The sequence below is a fragment of the Labeo rohita genome, unplaced genomic scaffold, assembly GCF_022985175.1.
Source record: "Labeo rohita strain BAU-BD-2019 unplaced genomic scaffold, IGBB_LRoh.1.0 scaffold_84, whole genome shotgun sequence".
Classification (NCBI taxonomy): Eukaryota; Metazoa; Chordata; class Actinopteri; order Cypriniformes; family Cyprinidae; genus Labeo; species Labeo rohita.
In genome coordinates, this window is record NW_026129788.1 from 423,133 (window position 1) to 447,043 (window position 23,911).

Below are 23,911 nucleotides of genomic sequence, written 5' to 3' on the forward strand. Positions count from 1 at the left end.
TCTCAATAATCGCAAGTTTCTATCTTGCATTGATGCCTTTTCATATATTTAGAATTGCAAGAAAAAAATTAATTAAATTTATTTATTTATTTGCTTGTATCACGGAGAGCATGAGTGTGTGTGCGCAGCATGTGATGACATCACTGACACAACAGGACAGACTGCTAGTTCACTGCACTACATACTGCATACTCATTTTTTAAGGTGAGACACTACAGGCGAAAGCATGTTTTTTCATGCACTGCTCAGTTTTGAGATTTTGGGCTATTTGGATTTTAATGTGTTTTTTCAGACTACTGAAAGAGAAAAAAAAAAATCCAAAATATACATTTATGTGTTTGAAACATATGCAAATGAGTGCAAATTTTATTAGATAATAGTCCATTTGCACATTTAAGAAAACCTAAAAAAAAAAAAAAAAAAAAAAAAATACTTTTTTCCCCAATTCTTAATGTAATCAATGTGCAATTTTTAAACTCACAGTTCTGATTTTTAAAATTACAAGATATAACAAGATATTACAAGATATAAACCCAGAAATCCAAACTTTTTTTTACTTGCAATTTACAAGTTTACAATTCACAGAATAAAAAAAGTAATTTTCTTTGCAATTAAGAGTTTATATCACAATTCTGACAAAATAGTGAGTTTATATCTTGCAGTTATTTTTTTATATACTCAGAAATGCAAGTTTCACAAATTGCAAAATTACAAGTTTTATTTATTTATTTATTTCACATGGCAATAACAAGTTTCCATAATGATTTTTTAATATTACCTATTTTCCTGTCATATCTTGCCTTACACAGAATGTAAAACTGTGTGTTGTATGCCATGATAAATTATTAAAGAGTTATAATCTCAAATAGGATTTTTTTTTTTTAAATTGCCTATTTGCCTGTGGTGTCTAGCCTTGAAATCCAAGCAAAACTGTGTGCTGTATGCTATAAATCAACAAGCAGTTATAATCTCAGAAATAAATAGGATTATTTGTGATCCTGGACCACAAAACCAGTCATAAGGGTCCATTTTTCAAAATTGAGATTTATACATCACCTAAAAGCTGAATAAATAAATATCTGGAATCTGAGGGTGCAAAAAATCAAAATATTGAGAAAATCACCTTTAAAGTTGTCCAATTGAAGTTCTTAATAATGCATATTATTAATCAAAAATTAGGTTTTGCTATATTTACAGTAGGAATTTTACAAAATATCTTCATGGAACATGATTTTTTCTTAATTGCCTAATGATTTTTGACATAAAACAAAAATCAATCATTTTGACCCATACAATGTATTATTGGCTATTGCTACAAATATACCCCAGTGACTTAAGACTGGTTTTGTGGTCACATTTAGCCTTTTTAATCTAAATTTGTGCAAAAAAATAAAATAAAATGTCAATAAGATGTTGAATATCAACGCACAGCACACACAGGCAGCAGAGACAGCGTATGAGCAGCGTGTTGTTATTATTATCGTTCATGATGACGTCACAAAGGAAATTTCCCGCGCTCTCCGTCAGAATGCTGTTGGCACGGCAACAGCAGCGCGCGCACATTCTTGGCAGAGTTAATTCCCGCCGCGGGCCGTTTGGAAATCATTGATGATATTAGGCGGGAATAATTGAGATGTTGATTGCTCCTTCACACCAGTAAATGAGATTATGTTCTGTTGATCGCTCATTAACAAACCTAAAGCATGATTATGAAAATCATTTCCTGCCGCCTGGAATGCGTATTCCATAGAGTCATATTCCATTACATAAATCAAACAGCTACAATAAAACACCAATCCAATTTCAGCACAACGCGCCATTTGATAGAAGGGGCAATTCAACAGTTTGCCTGGTGTCTCACACCTTAAAATCTGCTTTGTTTTTGTTTCAACTTCAACTCTACACAACACCCTTCACATACTGTCGAATATTCTTGTCATTAATCAGTTTTAAACACTTTATTCACGTTCACTAGTGTTCAGAATCACGCACTCACCTTGACTGTGTGACGTCCGTTATTTCAGCTCCCGCCATTAATGTTAACCTAGAAATGTTCTACAATTAAGACACTTTACAGCTCTAATGACTCACATCCGTACTGAATAATTGACTGAAGTGATTTAAGGTGAAGTAGCCTATATTATTTCTAAAATGAGCCCCACTTGGCGTTTGCGCGGCGGGGAAAAAAAAAAACAATCAGCGGCGAGATTGACATGATTGACATTGGCTCAACCAATGGTGTGAGTTTAGGGCGGGGCTATATTTGTTTGTCCGATAATAGGACTCAAAACACTCAGTATTTTACCATCTGTGACCCTGGACCACAAATCCAGTCATAAGAATCATTTTTTAAAATTGATAATATTTGTCTGAGGGTGCAAAAACACAAAACAAAATCAAAATATTGAGAAAATCGCCTTTAAAGTTGTCCAAATGAAGTTCTTAGCAGTGCATATTACTAATTAAAAATTAAGTTTTAATATATTTACAGTAGGAAATCTACTAAATGTCTTAATGGAACATGATCTTTAGTTGATTTGTGGCATAAAAGAAAAAAAACTAATTTTGACCCATACAATGTATTGTTGGCTGTTGCTACAAATACACCTGTGCTACTTAAGCCTGGTTTTGTGCTCCAGGGTCACTTCTGCCTTTACACCCTCCAAAATGTGTCGCCCCTTTGACTTCCAGTGTTACTGTAAACACCATTATTGTGTCGAGGAACCAGTGGAAATTATTTTTTGACAGCCTGTCACAGGAGCTTAAAGGAACAGTTCATCCCAAAATGAGAATTTGCTGCAAAGTGTTTAACAAAAATGTAGATGAGTTTGTTTCTTCATCTGATTTGTAAAAATGCATCATTCCATCCCTGCCTCACCAATGGATCCTCTGCAGTGAATGGGTGCCGTCAGAATGAAAGTCCGAACAGGTGATAAAAACGTCACAATAATCCACAAATAATGTGCATTTACAGCCAAAAGTGTCTGTTTTGGCTTGTAAAAGGTACTTGATCTGTGCAGATTTCTCTCCTGATTCAGACCAGACCACTTAAGTAAGCGTTATTATGGATTATGGGCTCTTAAACCGTCTTGATGGATTTGTGATGGACTGGAGTGGTGTGGATTACTTGTAAAGTGTTTTTATCAGCTGTTTGGACTCTCATTCTGACGGCACCCATTCACATCCATTGGTGAGCAAGTGATGGAATGATACATTTCTACAAACCTGATGAAGAAACAAACTCATCCTAATCTCAGATGGCTTGAAGGTGAACAATTCCTTTAAGTTGAATTCATCCTGAATGATTTTTTGTAAATAAATGCAGTAATTGCTAAAGCTGGAGCTGGACCAATAAAGTCAACCACCTTCACCAACACTGTGATTCACCCACCTTGATTTTCCTGCAAATTTCATCACTCATCAGTCAGTTTGAAGAGAAATCTGATGTTTTTCACACAGAAAACAAACTGAAGACAGACGAGTCAGAGCGAGTGAATTGTATTCAATCATTTCAGCATTCAAGACATCTTACAGTAAAACAGATTTCAGCATTTCACTTTCAGTGACTGCATTCATAAACGCATTATAAATAATATTAAAATATATTATCCTCACCATTACAGGATAGAAAAGAATAGAATTTTCTGTGAATTAAGCAAATATGTACATATCAAGATATTCAGATAAAAAGAGCATCTGTGTGTTTTTAAAACATCATCAGAAAGAAACGTGTAGAAAAGTTTCACCAGCAAAAACAAGAAGTGTCTTCTGCTACATTAAAACCGTCTGTGATTCGCTCTCCATCAGGATCAGTCGGTCTTTTTGCTGTTTTCTGCATCTTTGGGGTTGCTTTGGTCCGGTTTGTTGGCGTCGCTGGGTTTCTTCTCTTGTGCGGAAGCAGAGCCGTTCCGTTTGTTGTGGTTCGGGGAAGAGCAGCAGCTCTGGGTCGACTCGGTCAAAGGTGAAAAGTTCAAAGGTCGAACAAACAGAGTCTTGTAGACCAGAGTTTCCACTGATGAAAACGGATACGACGACGAACCCAGCAACATCATCCGCGTCTGAAACATAAACGTAAGACTTAAACATAAGACAGCTTTAAGACTACTTAAAGAAAATTAGAGGAATGAACTAAAGGGAACATGACACGTCAATATGTCCTCTAAATATAATGTCCTTTTAATTAATTTTACACACAAAACAGCTTAACTAGAATACAAAAATAACTGTTTGTTCTGATCTGACTGCACAATAGTATTTTTGTTTTTTTTGTCGTTTTCTTAACTTCTTAAATCAAGATGCAAAAATGGCATAAGCAACCTTGGAGAAACCTTGAGTTTCTCAAAAATCAAGCCAAACATGAACATACAACCTGAAAGAACACTTACTGGCTTACACAAATCCTCAGCCATACTAATGAGTAAAACCGAAAGCTAAAGGAGAGAAACGCCCGTCTTGATTCGACACGCGACGCCCGCAAGGTCAAAGGGTGCGAGTGTGAGCGGACAGAGAGATTTGACTGAAGAACTCGAGATTTACCGTCAGTCTCGCTCGAGAACTTCACTCTTTTTAAAGCAGAATGATGCAATTACACGAAAATGATGCAAAAAGCGCGAGAGCCGTGTAAGAGCGCGGAGCGGCGCGGATCACACTGAAGGGCAAAAGAGGATTGAGAGAGACGAGAGCAACACGAATCACTTTGATGAGCTTTAGCAGGTCGTTCGTTAAATTCGCTCAAACGAACGCGAACAGACGTCTGTCCAATTAAAACACGGCACGCCGATCAATCAAACGCTCTCTTTGCCTTGTTTTTAATTGTGAAATCGCAGCTCATACTCGTTTATCAGTAAATAAACACAGAAGGTGAGCTGTAAATGCTGTTTGATATCACTGCACGGTTTTCACTGTATACTGACAACAATTTAGTGTCAAAATAACAGTCACATGAGCTCATAAATATAAGAATTATATTGTGTGTATAAACAATGTACAATAAGAAAGATAATATTTATTAATTATCATTAAATAATTATTAAATGTATATTTATGGAGTATTTTGCACATTTTAAATGCATTTTTATTATTGCTTTCCACGTTTTTTTTTGTGTTTTTTATAAAGCATAACAACTATAAAATGCATAAGTACAAAAATGCAATGCAATATTATTAATTTCAACATTTTGACAAATAAAGATCTAGATATTCATGCATTTCTAATATAAGCATCTGATAATGAGTGAACACACAGACCTTATTGGTGACGATGAAGAGCGAGTAGATGAAGATCAGGTGATGCGTCTGAATCGGGAGGAAGCGGCACTGCTGGAGAGAGAACACAACGGCTCCCAGCAGCGTCACCTTGGTCGGACTGCACACACACACACAGGTCAAAGGTTAAAGGTTAAATGAGGACAGTTTAATATAACAGCTCTGACTCTACATCGTAAAATGGACAATTAACACACGGCTGTGATGCACATTCCCTATTAATGCGTTACGTTTATCATCGCTCTGCAACTGCAAACCTTCTAATATTATCTATATTACTTAGTGAATACATTTTTTATTATGGTTATTGATAATAAAAAAATCTTTTTTACTGTAAAAGTGTTTTTATCATTAGTTTGAATTCATTGAATTCGCAATAACTGCTTTTGTTTAGAGTTTGAGTCTTTTTACATTTAAAACATTTTAACATTTTTAAACATTTTAATTATATTATTAATATTTTACATTTAAAATATTTTTTCCCAATGTTTACTAAACATTTACTAAACATTGCCAGCATTTTATAAAAGCCATTAGCAGTACAGTCGTGCATTACAGGGATCAGTAAGACTTGTAATGTTTTTTAAAGAATTCTCTAATTCTCGTCAAGGCTGCATTTATTTGATCAAAAATACAGAAAAAAACAGTAATATTTCAAAATGTTATTACAATATAAAACAATGGTTTTTATTTTAATATACTTTAAAATAGAATTTATTTCTGTGATGCAAAACTGAATTTTCATCAGCTGTTACTCCAGTCTTAAGTGTCACATGATCCTTCAGAAATTATTCTAATATGCTGATTTATTATTAGAATTATCAATGTTGAAGACAGTTTTTTTGTTTTTTTTTGGAACCTGTGATTCTTTTTTTTTTTTAAGGATTCTTTGATGAATAACAAGTTAAAAAGAAAAGCATTTATTAAAAATATAAATCTTTTCAAACAATGTGAATCTATGCTATCACTTTTTACTAATTTAACACGTCCTTGATGAATAAAATTACTAATTTCTTTCAAAGAAAGAAAGAAGAAAAATGTACTGACCCCAAACGTTTGAACAGTAGTGAATATTTATAAAAAAAACAAAAAACTTTAAATATAATTTATAATATTTTAAATAAATGCTTTTTTAACCTTTTATTGATCAAAGACTCCTGAAAAAAAGAATCACAGGTTGCAAAATAATATTTGTTAGCACAACTGTTTCCAACATTGATAATTCTAATAATAAATCAGCATATTGAATGATTTCTGAAGAATCATGAGTAACAGCTGATGAAAATTCAGCTTTGCATCACAGGAATAAATTATATTTTAAAGTATATTAAAATAAAAACCATTATTTTATATTGTAATAACATTTTGCATGTTTTTTCAGTATTTTTCAAATAAATGCAGCCTTGATGAGCATAAGAGACTTCTTTAAAAAAACATACGGATCCCAAAATTTTAAGCGGCTGTGTGTGTATATATATACATATAATTTATACTATAACTATAGTGTAGTATCATGTACTATAAGTCAATGTGCTGATCAAAATAAGATTAAGTCAATATGCATCGATTACATTGATCTGCACAACTGATCAGTGTTGTATTTCCTATCAGATGAACGGTTGTGCACATGAACACAGTGAGATGTGTCTGTTCTGCTGTACATCAGATGCGTTGAACGGCGGTAAATCAGAGGCTCGTCTCCACGGCGACTGACAACAGAAAGCGACGGTTACTCTCCTGCGTTCTTCCACACGAACCCTTTCAAATGCCACTCGCACAAAAACCATGACAACAAGTGTCTCCAAGACGAGAGGAAATCAATACAGAAGCCAATTATTCTACCTGCGGCATTCTGGGAGCAAACGCTATTATTCTGAGAGAAAGAGACTCCAGGACACGAAACGCACCGCAAAGATTCAGTTTCTGCAGACAAACACCAGCATCACATCTGGACAAAAAACCCATCTCGTCCGTGTTGTGTTCATCTCATGTGTGAGTTCAGATCTGATAATTAACACAGGAAATGTCCTCTGTGAGTCAGACACTGAAACCACTCAAAATATCTGATCAAGAAAAGCGACAGCAGAGAAGAGAAAAATCCTGCAGTGTTTCAGACACACAGATCTGATGAAATGATGTTCAGACATTCAGAACCAAACACATGAAAAAAAAATCTGAGGGATTTTATATGTTAAGTTTTATTTTAATTTCGGATAAAAACAACTAAAATCAAAGCAACATTTTTCATTTTCATTGAGTTTAACTTGATTAAATTCAGTGAAGATAAAAATGAAATAAAAATGTATTAAAAAAATAACCAAAATAGTCTAATCTAATTCATAAAAAATTATTGCAAAAATATATATTTTTTGTTCATTTTTTATGAGAAAATATAAGCTAAATATAAGCAGAATTACTAAACCTTTATCATTTTAATTAGGTTTGTGAATTTCAAATATGTCTAATTTTTAAAAAGTTTTTTTATTTAGTAAAACGGATTATTATTTTAAATATCTATATTTTTATATTATAAAAACCTATTATATTTTTGATTAGATTATATTATATATTATAATAAAAAAATTCAGTTTTAGTTTTAGTTATTTCACGGAAACTCACATGAAAATGAAAAGGACAAATGCTGCAATTGCAGTAATTTTTCTGTTTTAGGTTTTGTTTTAAAATGTCTATATAGTTTTAAGGAATTTTATTTCAGTTTTAGTTCATTTAGTACACCAAAATAAACTAAATGAAATTAAGAAATAGTTCCTTGGCACCTAGGTGAAATAAAATAAAAGTTTTTTAATAACAAGTATTTTTTGTAATGAAAAGCTGTAGCAAACAATGCACAAAATTTTACTTGTGTATATATGAAGAGCTTATTTGCACAAACTCAGTTTTTTTAGCTTTCAAAAATCATGTTTTTTATAGGATCATGTTTTTATTGTGTTAGTCTTCTTAAAAAGTTATCTGTTTTTGCAAATTAACTCTTCATATATTGTATACTTTTTATTTATTTATTTATTTTGAGGTGAAATTTAACCTGGATTCTGTTGTGCTGTGGAAATGTCCGTCATCAGAACAAATTCCTCGTATGTGGCAATAAAAGCTCTTTCTGATGTGGTGTTTCATGACAATTTTAGAAATGATCTTGTGTCTTAAATCTGGAATACTTGAGTCTCTTACTATGACATCTTGAGGAGTTCGTTTGTTTCAGGTTTCCAGACGCCTCGAACCAGCTGCTCGAAGTTACTCATGAGTCCTCCACCGGCACCTGCAGACACAGAATCACATCTGGAGATCAGAGAAAGCGCTCGGTACGTGTCGATAATAACTCGGTCGATCTTTCAGGATGATTCATGAGTCGCTGGCTGATGTGTTTTGGCTCTTAAACTTTTATAATTTCAGCGGCGATCGTAATTACAGTCACCTCGACCTCTTGATATTTCAAACCTTTCTCGGTGTAATTGAAGGACAGCGGGGTGAAATGCATCATGGGTTTTAATAATGAGTGTGATGAAATTCTGAAAAATAACCTTGAGCTTTTAAACATTAAAATGTCAAGCCAAGAATGCCGTCACATCCCGCTCGATATCTGAACGGAAAAAACCAACGCAGATGGATGAGTGTAATTAGCGTCAATGTAAGGTGTGTTTTAACGAAGATCGCCCGTTACCTTTAGCCCAGCCCACCGCGATCATCACAAACAGGCCGTCTTTGTACTTCTTTCCCGCTTGTGTGACTCCGCCCAGGACCTTCCACGTACGGGTCAATTCCTTCATCGCCGTCAAGACCAGACGCACGGGCAGGACGGACGCCGCCGAGTACACGGCATCCAGAGGACAATAAAACACCAGATACCTGCACACACACACACACACACACACACACACACAAACATTAATCATATCTGTACAATCAATGTACGAGAATAATCTCTCATAATAAATCTCTCAAAATGATGGGCTAAATGTGTTTGTCATATAAATAATGTCCAGCCCAGGTGACAAACAGTAACGGAAAAGTAACACAAACCATTACTTTACATAAAAATAACACAATAAGTTACATGTGAGTTTGTGTTTAAATAACACAATTAGTTACTTTTTAAGGAAGTAATGCAACATTGTAATGCATTGCTTTTAAAAGTAACTTTCCCCAACACTGGTGCACGCACACACACACTTGCTCGTGCACACACACACGCACACACATGTTGTGTTTACATGTTTTATGGGGACATTCCATAGGCGTAATGGTACCCTACACCTAAACCTAGTCCTCACAGGAGACTGTGCACACTTTTACTTTTTCAAAAAAACTCATTCTGCATGATTTATAAACCTGTTTCCTCATGGGGACCTCACAAATGTCCCCACAAGGTCAAAATTTACTGGTATTACTATCCTTGTGGGGACATTTGGTCCCCGTAACGTGATAAATACCAGGTGCACGCGCACACACACACACACACACACACACACACACTTAAGCCTTAATCATACCTGTACAATGTATAGAATAATCTCTTGAAATAAATCTTTCAAAATATTATGTGCTAAACGTGTTTGTCATGTCAATAATGTCCAGCCCAAGTGACACAAATAATACAAAAGTAACGTAAAGCATTATTTCATGTAAAACGTAACTAAGTAACACAATTACTGTAGTTACTTTTAATGTAATGCAACACGGTAATGGATAAGTTTTAAAAGTAACTTTCCCCAACACTGGTGCGCACACACACACACTAACACACACACATGCAGACACACACACACACACACCCTCGCAGTCATGTGTCGGTCCACTGCTAATTGCTTAATTGCCCATCTCTGTCCCTCAAAGCAGCAGAAAGTGCTCGTTTAAATATCCATTAGCATAATTTGTGCTGTTGGCTATTAATTATGGTAAGCGCTCATCCTGTGAATGATGATTTCTTTCTGAAATGTCAGCGACCTGCTGAAAAGACTGACAAAAACAACAACTTTCAAATGCATTTCACCACAAGACCTTTTCCTTCACAGCGCCGCTGATTTTCTTGAATAGTAAATAAAAATTTCTATTATATACAATTTCAATGAACACTTGACTGTACTGAGTGAGCTGTGATTTATTCATCTGCATGACTTTACAGACCTGTATTTGTAATTCCCTGATCATTTGCGTGCTGATGGATTGCTCTGTTTCACCTGCACAAAACCATAAGCTAAATATGACCTATTATAACAAATGCCATAACACCATAATAAAAAATAACATTATTACCACTAAAAAAGCACCATGTATTTTACTGATACATATAACTGATAACTCAGTACCATGGTATGTATTACATTTTCATGGTTTTGTCATCTGGTTTGACTGTACATTAAAATTTTGTAATTAAAAACCTAAAACAAATGATGAAGCTGGCAATTGATTAGTAAATTTTGGATATTTCCATACAGGTGTATATTAACTCTGGCCCTTAGATGGCGCTGTCACATCATGAACAACACAGAGAGTCTTCAGTTTGTGTTTAAGGGTGATTGTGAGGTCTGTCAGTGTGGTTTGGTTTAGTTCAGAGAACTAGTTGAGTTCTCACACGCTGACAGCGATCAACATTCAACATGATCGTGAGAGATTTCAGTCACACTCACACGACACACAAACACACTGACGACAGATTCGCAGCTTACAGACAAAAACAACCTCATTAAACACAAGACACAACTCACCCCACAAAACAACTACTATATTTTGCATACATTATTATTTCAGTGACAAAAAAAACATATTTCCCTCTAAATTCTCATTTCTGTGATATGAGAATGTTTTGCTTCTGCAGACTCATGAAAAATAATGTGACAAATCTCATTAAAACTTCAACCTAAAATTAAAAGATTTTTTTTTTTGTTTAGTTTTTTTTTTTAAAACAAACAAAGCACAGTAATACAAAAGTGAAACCAAATTAAGGTACAATAATCAAAACACCAATAAAAATAATTCTAAAAATAAATAAAAGCAAGAAAAAAACAAAACGGAAATAAAATATATATAAGAAGACGTTTTAATATTCATAAATAAAATAAAGCCTGTTTTAGACAAAACTGGATATAAAAACATTTTAAAAAAATGACTTTTTATTTACATTACATTAAATGCTTTGTTTGGCTTTTGTTAATTGTACAATAAATAAAAAGAATAGATAGATAGAATAAAAAAAGAATAGAAAAGCTAGTTTTTCTTCTTCACTTATTACATCATACATCATTTTAGTTTAGTTTTATTTATTTTGAATATTTATGCGGAATGAAGCAGGTTTTTTTAAAGACATAAAGGAACTTGAATGAACTACTTGATGTGCCACTTACAAAACATGGTAAAGTGACGGTATCAGACCATAATATTACATTACTGAATAGTACTATGCTGTAAGTAAACAGTTAAAGAGACAGTGCACCCAAAAATAAAAGCACTCTTTATTTTTTGGTAACATGTCCCTTTAAGTAAGTGTGTGCGTGTACAAATAGACTCAGCCCGTTTAATAGATGATACAGGGTTGTTATTTCTCACGGAACTGACACTGTTCTCACACCACACGTCTGTTTTCTCACACTGATGGTGGCTTCTGTATGTATGAATTCTTGTTTTTTACATTTAGTTAAGTGACACCGAGAAAGAAGAGTGTTGTTTTCCAGAATGTCAGATTATAAATGTGTTATTGATCTTTTACAGTTCAAAAACAAGAAGTTACTATTAAGTGACTTTTAGACACAATAATGTCTGTTTTTGCTCTTTATAGTTCAACAAAAATAGTTACAATAGTTGCAAATAAATCCAGAGCAGAAGAGTCACTCATCTCTGAGCAACACAGGTGTTCGGTTCGTTTTTATTTAGTTTTTTTCTTTCATTTTACTGCACTAAATAAATGTTTACATATAGTTTACATGAGTAGCTCTCATTAAATCATTATAATTACATGCAGTTGTCATGTTTGAAGGGGTTAGTTTTAATATTACAATCAATATTGGTGGAGCACATTTTCATAATTTTGCCTAGAGGCCCACAAACCCATGGGCAGTGTGTGTGTGTGTAAGTGTGTACAAGTGTGAGTGAGTGCGTATAAGTGTTTGTCTCACCACATGAGCGAGGCGAGCAGCAGGTTGGTGGTGTTGGACAGCGGTGCGACCGGCGCGTCTGCCATCATCAGCGCTGAGAGAACGGCTCCACCGAAACAATACAGCATCGAACTGAACCAACACGCAAACGGACTGCGCTGAGAGACCTCCAACGCTCCTGCAAAACAACACACACCTTCATCATCATCATCATCATCACTCATGAACACTTCAGAAAAACAAACACAACACAAATTAAACAGAGGAATAACACTACTGTGTGTGTTTGTAGCTACTTAATTACATTTTGGGGACAAATTTGTATAGAAATTGCACATAAATGTGATAAAACCTATGTTTGGAGATTTGTAAAACTCAGTTTTTAATGCATAAAAATGCCTAAAGTTTTCTGTCAGCTTTGGTTTATAGTATTCAATACTATCTGTATATAAAAACAACAGATGTCTCTGCAAGGTCCCCATTTAGAGAGCTGAATAAACATATGCAAGTAAGACTAAAAAGACCTTCTAATTCAAAATAAAATGTAATTACACCACAACGAGAGTCATTGATCATCATTTAGAAACACTCAGAATATCTCAGACACACTGAGACGAACAGATAAAGCATGATTGCGTGACTGTGTGCTGGAGTTTATATCACTGCTCTGAGATCAGTCTGAGATTAGGATAAGGCAATCAGCCAGAACACGTGACTATGAATCAGGATCATCTAGAGCTCAATGATTTGGGGGATTAAAAAAAAAAAAAAAAAAAAGAATGGCATGTTTTTTTCTCATAAAAATTGCAACTGCGATTTAAAATGCAATTAGAAGAAGAAGAAAAAAAAAAAATCACAGTTGTTTGTAAGGCTGTGTAATTTAGCCTTTAACCTAAATTAGACTATAATGCATCAAGTCAAATTAAATTCTAAAATTCTATAGAACTTTTTGGTAACACATTATTTTAAGGTGTCATAATACAGAGTAAGTACCTAATTAAGTACTTATCAGTAGCTGTTGCACTTACATGAAACAAAATGTACTTACCATGTAACTAGGTTATGGAACAGCCTGTAGTTACAATTATGTAGATGTAATAGGCAGCTACTGTTACACATATGTTACACAGCTACATATGTAGCCAAAAGACTATTACATATGTGTTGCACACTTTATACAATGTAATTAAATATGTACACAGGCATAAGCTACTTAAAATAAAATGTATCAAGATTGTACTTAAGTGTACAAGTAGCTGTGTAACAGACTCAGTCTGTTACATATGTGTAACAGTAGCTGCCTATTACATCTACAGAATTACAAACTGTAAATACAGGCTGTTTCATAACTTAGTTACATGGTAAGTACATTGGCTTCTACTGAGTACTTAATTACGTAATTACTCTGTTTTATGGACACCTTAAAATAAAGTGTTACCTACTTTTTACAATATACATAGTTTCAAAACAGATTACAGGAAATCACATTAATGTTTATAATATCTTAATATCTTCATGTCTTCTAGTCCATTTTAGCACACGGTGCTGGACGATGAAATAGATTATCATCATATAGACTGACAAGAGCTCAAGAGACGGTTTAAAAGTCAACTCTTTCAGATGTAGAAGCCTGATATCTGCAGTGACTCTGATCTCTGACACCTGTGACTCCTGCTGAACACTCAAACACGCCTCTGAACACAGATAAACCTGGCGCCCGTCATGGATTTAATCAGGTCATGTGATGCAACCGCATCCTGGATGACGACACACTCGATGATGGGACAGTGGGATTCATTCTGATCACATGATGCAACCGCATGCAGCCACTACAGCACCGAACTGACATCGAGACACCAGACTGAAGCAGAGCGGCTCCATCACAGATACGAGTTAATGCATCAACACACACACACACACGCTTGCAAACACTCGTCACGCTATCCGTGTGTTGCAAGGCTCCTTTGACCGACGGACGTTTATCTACAGATAAACCACACACCAAACAGCACGAGATGAGATGTGTGTGTTAAAGTCATGCTGTAGTAACGTACCTGTCTACCTGCAGACACAGAGAGAGACGCCTGCAACATCATCACAAGCAGTGCATTACTACAGACAACAAGAGTTCATTCATGTAGAACTGAACACATACAGTCAACTAGCACTGATTCAACACAGTCTGTGCATTTTCCTTAACCTGTTCACAAACTGGGTACAGCGTTTGGTTTGCGGGTCAAATTGACCCACATTGGTTTGCATGGGAAATGAAAGATTTAAAACAGAAAAAATGTTATTGTAGCTTGTCAAAGAGGAAAAAAACACATCAGAAATTTAATAATTGCCATCTGTTTTAATTGCTTTACTTATAATAGTCAATTTGACCCACATTTTTTTTGTTGTTGTAAAATTAGCTGCAAAATTGCACAATAAGAAATAGTATCTAACATTATTTGTAGTTAGTGCAAGCAGTATTTATTGCTTTTTGAACAACAACTGCCTTTTTGTCAAACCTCTGTGAGGATAAAATGAGTTTCTCAATCTTCCTTTCAGTGCTGCAATAGTCTAGTAATCAAGATCCAAAAACCAACAACCACAAATTACCTCTGACAGATATTTATGGCTAAGCAGCTCAACTAGATAAAGAAACAGATAATTTTATTTGAACAATTCAGTAGATAAGTCTCGATTTCGAGTCTCAAATTTAAACTTTGAGTCTTAAATTTCAACTTAAAGTTCTGATGCATTTCATATTTTAGTGTTTGACAGGCTACAATAAAGATTTTCTGTTTTTCAAAGTGTTGATTTTTGGCAAACTGCATGGAAACCAAAGGGGATCAATTTGTTAGTTATAACAAAATTCATAGTCTTTTCAAAACATATCTACTATAACCTCTGCATGCGCGTTCATGACACTGAATGAGAAATATTCACAAAATTTTACAATTAAAATCATTGTTATGCAGTTGTTGTCAGTAGTTTCTTCCTGTTTAAAGTGAACAAAAACTATTGCATAATACAAATTAAAAGAATAGTTTGCTACATTGTTGTTCTGATTATGTTTGTCACATGACCTCATTACATCCAAAGAGTGGCGTCCTGTCATCATCTCAGAAATAAATGCAGTATTTTGCATTTTTAATCCAATTCTGTGAAAAAAAAAAATGTTTTAATGTTTGGGAGTATAATCAACGATGAATTAAAGTTGCACTGAAACACAAGTAGTGACCGATTTGGAATATCCAGTTATGAAAAAAAAAAAAAAAGTTATATATATATATATATCATAATCATAACAATATTAGTTTATATATATAAATAAATAAACATTTATTACTATTACTAAAAATCACTGAACTGACTTTTTAAGAGTACCATGGTGTTTTAGAATTGTTTTTGGACATGCATCATGGTATTCTTTAAGTACTATGTAAATATCATGGTATGCAAATAAGTAATCATTCAGAACTATGATAAATTAAAGCACTTTTCACCATCTTATACCATTTCTGCACCACAGTACAGATCATTTTGGTAAGAGTATAAATAAAACAGAAGAGACATTCTCGTTCCTGCATGAGAGAAGAAGAGCATTCTGTGAGTGGAAGACCAGAACAGAATGAGTTTCTGCTTCCACAGAACCCAGTTTCCATTAAACATGCATGAGTCTGATGACAGGAAGTGACATGTGGCACCCAGGGGGAAAAACTCCCCAAGCGGAGAACAGACAGAAACAGGAAAGAAGGCTTTTCCAGAACACTCTCTGTCTTTATTAGGAAGAAAGACGCTGAACTGCCTGCTAAACACATTCTTCATGGAATAAAAGTTGCTTGGGAAACCAGAACACAATGAAGTGAGCCAGCAAACTGGTCTGCTGTTTCATTAATCCTTTCATGAAATGCAATGAAAACATTTGGTTACTCATGCAGGATCACACACAACAAAAGATGGTTTGAGGAGGGGTCCGTCTGGATGATAGTGAAAATTATGAAATAAAACCTGTTTTTAGTTTATGTCTGTTATAGGCATAATATTAAAGAACAGGGAAAAACATTTATCTAATCGATTTCACCACACTTCCCCAGTTTACTGATTTCATTAAGAGTTGCAAACTTTAAATACAAGTTTTCTGTTATGTTCTGTATAAATATCTATTTAAATACCCACTAATTTGCATAAGTTTCCAAAAATCTGAACATTGGAAAAAGCAAAGTTTAAAAAGGTTTTTCCAAAGGGGATTTTGATTACTCTTTTTAATCAGAAAATACTGTCAACACCCAGAAAAAAAAATGTTTTTAGGAAGAAAATGTTGTAAAATTTAGTCTGAATGATATATGAACAAACCCCACAGTAAAAACTTTCAGAATATAAACAAGAATAAAACTGTAAGTTTTGGTGTATGTAAGCTCTGCTGAAGTGGAGAAACAAACTCAAAAGCTTTAAAAATATGCATTTTCACCATGTTTTTATGAATAAAATGTTGCAGAAATTAGTCTGAATGATATATGAACAAATCCTACAGTAGAATCCATCAGAATATAATCAGAAATAAAACTGTAAATTTTGGTCTATGTAAGCTCTGCTGAAGTGGAGAAACAAACTCAAAAGCTTTAAAAATATGCATTTTTGACCATGTTTTAGGAATAAAATGTTGTAGAAATTAGTCTGTATGATATATGAACAAATCCTACAGTAGAAACCTTCAGAATATAAACAGGAATAAAACTGTAAGTTTTGGAGAATGTAAGTGCTGCTAAAGTTGAGAAACAAACTCACAGGCTTTAAAAAATATGCATTTTCACCACGTTTTTAGAAATAAAATTACAAAAATGACACAAAAAACAAAATACTATTTAAAAAAATGATATATGAACAAACCCCTCAGTAAAAACCTTTATAATATAGACAGCAAAAAAACTGCCATGTCTGGTGTCAGTAAGTGGAGAATTTTTTTTTTAAAGATATGTACTGTAACTGAAATCTCAAAACTGACCAGTGCTTGAAAAAACATGTTTTTGTCTGTAGTGTCTTGCCTTAAAGGAGAAGTTCACTTCCAGAACAAAAATTTACAGATAAATTACTCACCCTCTTGCCATCCAAGATGCCCATGTCTTTCTTTCTTTAGTCGTAAAGAAATTATGTTTTTTGAGGAAAACTCACAGGCACCACAGAAGTCCACTATATGGAGAGAAATCCTATAATGTTTTCCACAAAAAACAAATTCTTTACAACTGAAGAAAGAAGGACATGAACATCTTGGATGATAAGGAGGTGAGTAAATTATCTCTAAATTTCTGTTCTGGAAGTGAACTTCTCCTTTAAGGTTTACTGTACATCTACATGCTAGCATACCTTTAACACTGACAAAATTAACTTTTAACAGATAACAACTCAAAATTCAGCCATTCTTCCTGGAAAACAGACTATAAACAGTCACTGCAAGTTATTCTGCATAGTGTAGGAGTCAGTATGTTGCAGGTAAAACAGAAACACGTTCAACCTGAAACATTCTTGTGACTTTCTTCCCAGTGGATCTAAACACAAGGACGTGTTGAGTCTCATTCCCCCTCTAGATATTTCAGTGACGTGCTGGACAATAGAAGAGAGCAGGTCAGGTGAAACGGGATTCCACGCAGGGCAGAGGATCTAAAATAGCCTGTGATTTACTGCAGCTGCTGCAGCCAAACAATAGAGCACAGGCATGCATTACCGCTCTGATGTTTACACAAACCCAGCTCTGATGAGTCCCAGTAAAAGAGCAAAGTGCACGTCTGCATGGCTGATCTCAGCCATAGTGGTTGATGCAAATGCATGTGTTAATGCATGTTTGGTTAATGCAAAACAACCCGCCAAACAGGATTTGTGCCTCCAACAAAAATGCGTTTAACCACACATTTGCATGCTTCCATGAGAAAAACAAAGATGGAATATTGACAGAGAGTTAATGATTAAATGCACTTCACCCCCCTTTGGCCTTTGATCAAGTAACTTCTGCTTTCACAGTTATTTAAACACACACTGACCTGCTCTAAATGCATCAAATTACAAACACGAATGCGTTCTGATGAGAACAGAGCTGTCATTTTGCAGCTACTGAAATCTAAACTATTATAAAGCCACTGATAAACAATGTCGTGCACGCGCGCTGCACTGTTTATACACGTGTGCGCGTGCCCGGTTAAAAGAAACTGTATGAAACAGGGTGAAATGCACCGCGAATATGCATGAAACACCATTTAAATCAGATTTTGGATTATTACTACAACTTTGATAATTAAATGCAAACAGAAAACACAAATTTCATGTGATGCGAAAACATAAATGGTTATTTTAAGTGTGTTGACAACCTGTCAAAGCACCAATACAACAATGATTACGATTATAACTACATTATAAATACAGAAAACCCTTCAAGCACTCAAATAATGTCCATTTGGCTACACAAATGAGGAGCTGAAATGCAATAGAGATTCACAGGTATATTAGGTCTGGTTTCTCTTACCTGGCTGTTCTCTCAGACTCATCACTGATACGATATAATGCGCCATGTCGAAGTAGGGGAACATGGAGAGATTTGACAGCCCGAGAGCGAGTTCGTTTAGATTGAGGAAGCCGAACACATCCATGATTATGCCGCTTCAGCTTCCCGTCATGAACGCGCTTTAATCCGCCTTCAATCGGATGATGATGGCTCGGTTCGGAAGATCGGTGCGTTTGGACGCGAGCAGTTTTCAGCGGTCAGCGGATGATCGGACACACGGAATCAATCCAGCTGATCAACAGCTGATCGGAGCGGTAACCGGATCCGCCGCCATTACTGCCGCGGATGCTGCGAGCTGGAACCAAACACACCCACCTACGTTACGTAACAGCGTACAACTTTTGTCTGCTCACACATTTAGTCTTAACATATTATTTGACCGATTACACGGCCATGATAGTGCTTTTTAGACGTGATAATCTTAGCATCATACCTTAAAAATACGTGAATGGCACATCTACGCTGGATTCAAATAAAGTACCGCGTTATTTTCATCTGATTCGGATCGTTTTGTGCTCTTCCTGTGGTAAACTGAACTCTTTTCCTCATTTGTAAACTGAAGATGCTGCATTTCCTCGTTTTTCCTCACAGAGAGACACCTGCTGCACAACCGAGGAATAACAGAAGGCGGTTGAGCGGCAGTTCCCGCGGTTTTCCTCGAGGTGGCGCCAGCGGCAAACGTATCGCCATGGAAACAGAAAGAGCGGGAATATTCTGTGAGCGGGCCAACTGCTGAACTGCCGTGTGAAATATGAATTAAATGTGGAAACGTGTTATTTCTGTGGTAAATTTGGAAATGTTTACCATTTTGTCCAAAGCAGAAGTGTGTTAGATGCTTCGGACGACGTACGAAGATTTCTGTGGTGAGAGAAAATGAAATATGAGGAAGAATTTCGGACACTTCAGAATAACTAAGCTGGTTAACTCGGGTAATTACCCATAATAACAGAAGAATCCCAAGTATTGAGGTGAGAGGTTAATCGGGTTAGTTAGAGATGAGTGAGTTTGTCCTATCTGGACCGAGGTCCTTATTTTTAAAATAGTATTTTTTTAAAAAATAAATAAATCGTTTTGTTTTGTTTTTCATTTGAGAAGATTGAATAATTTGATAACTAACAAATAATATTTAGGCCCAAAACTTTCCATAAACTTTCCATCAATTAGATTACATGGTTTTATCATAAACTAATAAACTTAATATTAAATGATGAATATTTGCCAGTCACACGTACAGGTCAGATTTATGTATCAATAATAAGCTGAATATGTTTTAAACACACAATAACCAGGTTTATAAATATAGACTATCATCTTTTCTCACAGATTTTAAACTAATTCAATATTTTTTATTCCACAACTAGTCATATTTTAACCATGTTAGAATTCGTTTTCACAGTGAATATATTTTTGCTGATTCTCAGTCATCTGAATAAATGCATTTGGAAAATAAGATTATTTAAATACATTTTCACATCCCAATAGTTAATAATAAACAATGACATGATTTTTTGAGTGCAGAAATCATGTTTCATTTAGATACACTGAAAAAAATCTGTTTCAAAGTTGAAATTTAATAAAAAAATATTGTGTTTTACATGAAATGCTATTTCATTCTTTCTATGAAAACATGTCAAGTTTAAATCACTTTTAACATTGATAAATGGCCGTTTTAATCCATTACTTGTCATTTCTTTGTAATTTTTGGAGAAATATAGCAATTTCTGAGTGAAAATTAGTTTGTACACCATTTTGATTGTGTTCCAGTGTACGACTGACAAACATCACATCAAGTTAATTAGTTTATTTGTGATCCTGGACCACAAAACCAGTCATAAGTATCACAGGTATATTTGTAGCAACAGCCAAAAATATATTGTATGGGTCAAAATGATTGATTTTTCTTTTATGCCAAAAATAATTAGAATATTGAGTAAAGATCATGTTCCATGAAGATATTTTGTAAATGTCCTACCCTAAACATATAAATAAATAATTTTTGATTAGTAATATGCCTTGCTAAGAACTTCATTTGGACAACTTGAAAGGCCATTTTCTCAGTATTTTGATTTTTTTGCATCCTCAGATTCCAGATTTTCAAATCTCAACCAATATAATTTATAAATATGAATCTCAATTTTAAAAAAATGTACCCTTACTGGTTTCGTAGTCCAAAGTCACATTTATGTTTAAATTATGTTATTTTATGTTAAAACCATGTCATCCAAATGAATGAAAATACATAATAATTCAGAAGCATGAATCTTATAAATATGTGAGTATGTGATTCTTACAGTATACAGGTTTTAGTAGTGTTCTGGTTGTTTGGTTAATTGGTTGTTGGGTGGTTTTCGTCAGTGCTGGTGGTATTTCTGACGCAGATGAAGCGGGAATTCAGTAATAACAGAGTGTCCATTTTAAAAGATGACAGAGTAAGTTTTACTTTCTATTGGACGCCATATAATTACAGTCCTGAGCTTTTCTTTAACTGTGGTTGTGGTGGTGAACATCATCATCACATTTAAGTCTTCTTCCTTCAGATGATTAGAGGATTCTTTAAGAAGAATCATGCACTGAATTCATCATGTGTTATATGAGAAATACTGAACTTCTGAATTGAGAAGATTAGAGAGATCACAGGGTCTGTATGATCACAGATGTATTTCTTCATTGACCTTAAGTCTAAACAGCCAATCGCATGCTTTTTAAATGAAAGACCAGTGAAATTCAGCACTTGTTCTGAAGGCGTCATTCAAACTTGAATTTAATTCACATTTTAATTCAGATCAGCACTGAATAAGTTCTCACGGCATTAACGGGACCATTTACTCTTAGTGATTTGTCAAAGTAAATACACTATAATTGAATTACTCAGGAATTTAATTAAGATTGTCATGGCCTGATACACAACACAAGCCGTGACACATTAACCTGCCCTACGTAGCAGTGTTTGTGTGAATAGTGCGTGTCAGTCAGTGTTTAATGGTGTGTGAGTGTTTTGCTGTTTGGGGTTCGAGACGAATGACCCCTGACATGATGATGAATTGACTGATTGAGAGTGTTGAATCAGTGAATCGGGGTCTGCGAGTGAATCTCTGAGAGGATCGTGGGGGTTTTGTCATGTGTTTGTGTGTCTGAGTCATTACAAAGAATGTTCATACTAATATAATTTCTGTTAATATTTTGAATTGGTTTTTATTTTTAGGTTTTCTGATTTCATTTTAATTTTAGTTAAAGTTTTAGTTGTTTTGTTGTGTGTTTTAGTTTTGTTTTTTATTGGCTATATATTTTTATGATTTAATTTTTTATTTTAAGTTAAGTTAATTTATTAATTAATTAATTTTTTTTTCACTTTTTTAATGATTTTATAATAACTCTGGTGTAGAGGCAAACACTTGATTTAATGCAATGAAATTTACAAGAATCACAGAAGTAAACAAATAGTCATGTTTGCTATATTTCTATAAAGCTTTTCATAATACACATTGTATCAAAGGAGCTTTGATACAATCAAAAGCAGCTTCACATAAATTCATATGCAGGTGTTTATAATATCTAATATAGTCACGTCGAACAGCTCAGAGCTGGTGTATACAACTTTATGCACATATATATCAGTATACATGTAAAGTGATTTGTCTCAACAGCTTGATTGTTAATATCATCACAAAACTATATATAAAACTATATATTATCACACAACTCTAATCTTATAAATGTGACTATACAACATGATGTTAAGAGATTTTAAACATTAATATCATGATTTTCTGTAAACTGCTTCTGCTTTGAAACAGTGTGTATGTGTAAAGTGCTATACAAATAGATACAGATTAAAAGTTAGCCTAATAGTTTTCTGAAGTTAGAGATTTATTTTGCAGTAAAAGTGAGGATCATGAAGGTTTTGGGGATTTTCTTGTCGTTGTGACAAATCTAATCACCATTAACTAATGTTTATATTGATTAAATTTTTTTTGGTTGTTTTGGTTGTATCGCACACGTGTAAACAAAAGTCATGCTGTAATATGTGTCCACACAGTGGTGCTAGAGAGCCTTATATTGATCTTTTATTGTCCTTTTCCTCCTCTTGATACAGTTATTGCTGTGGGAACTTAAGCAATGATCTAAATTAAGTTGAGAATTAAACTGCTAAAAAGTTTAAATGAAGACCTCAGCTTTAGTAAAAAAGTAATAGATTTAAAATGCATTTATTTTATACTAAGTACTTCAAGTCTATTAACATATTTACTGACATAACGCTCAAAACAGATTAAGGTGTAATTTTACTACTTGTGCACAATGCACATTTCCTAATATTACGTCTCAAATATGTTTTAATGTCAGTATTGATGCATTGTATGATTTGTAAATAAAATCTGTCTTCATATGCAAATAAAGTATACTAAATACACTGTGTGCAGAATTATTAGGCATGTTGATATTCTGGTCATATTTTTTTTCCAAACACATTTTACCAATTCCAAACCACATCAGTCTTAGTAACTACTGTTAATTTTGTATTTAATCATTTATATGTGATGTATAATTGTCCGTGAAGGCTGGAAGTGAAAAACTCCTTATATTCAGGTGTGCAGGATTATTAGGCATGTTTTCGTTTACAGCTAAAATGAGCCTTACTTAATAAGAATAACAAGCTGACGTGTTGTGAAATACATGAAGACAGTTTTTTTATATGCTTTAGAGACAGATAAGTTGAGAGTGACTCTTGAAGGACAAGCATCACATCCTCTTGTGCCTCTGATTCAAGAATTTATCTTCCAAAATCTGGCAGTAAGTTTTGGGAGTTCATGTTTAGTCTCTTATCCTGAAAAGTCTGACTTGCAGAGATGGACTAAAATGAACTCCCAAAACTTACTGCCAGATTTTGGAAGATAAATTCTTGAATCAGAGGCACAAGAGGATGTGATGCTTGTCCTTCAAGAGTCACTCTCAACTTATCTGTCTCTAAAGCATATAAAAAAACTGTCTTCATGTATTTCACAAG

At 34.2% G+C, this 23,911-nt stretch overlaps 1 protein-coding gene across 2 annotated transcripts; it reads right to left on the minus strand.

The window, feature by feature from the left end:
* Nucleotides 1-3,482: 3,482 nt before the first annotated feature.
* On the minus strand, nt 3,483-19,510 carry tmem38b (transmembrane protein 38B). 2 transcript variants are annotated; one of them, XM_051104889.1, is made up of 7 exons: nt 19,343-19,510; nt 18,871-19,204; nt 12,390-12,546; nt 8,942-9,126; nt 8,452-8,539; nt 5,248-5,365; nt 3,483-4,058 (listed from the first exon to the last, which is right to left on the minus strand). In XM_051104889.1, the coding sequence occupies exons 2-7, from the start codon at nt 18,992-18,994 to the stop codon at nt 3,810-3,812; spliced, it is 921 nt and encodes a 306-aa protein (XP_050960846.1). In that variant the 5' UTR covers nt 18,995-19,204; nt 19,343-19,510; the 3' UTR covers nt 3,483-3,809. The 2 variants fall into 2 exon arrangements, with proteins under 2 accessions (XP_050960846.1, XP_050960847.1); XM_051104890.1 differs by lacking the exon at nt 19,343-19,510 and adding an exon at nt 14,423-15,517 and having other exon boundaries at nt 18,871-18,939.
* Between the last annotated feature and the right edge of the window lie 4,401 nt (nt 19,511-23,911).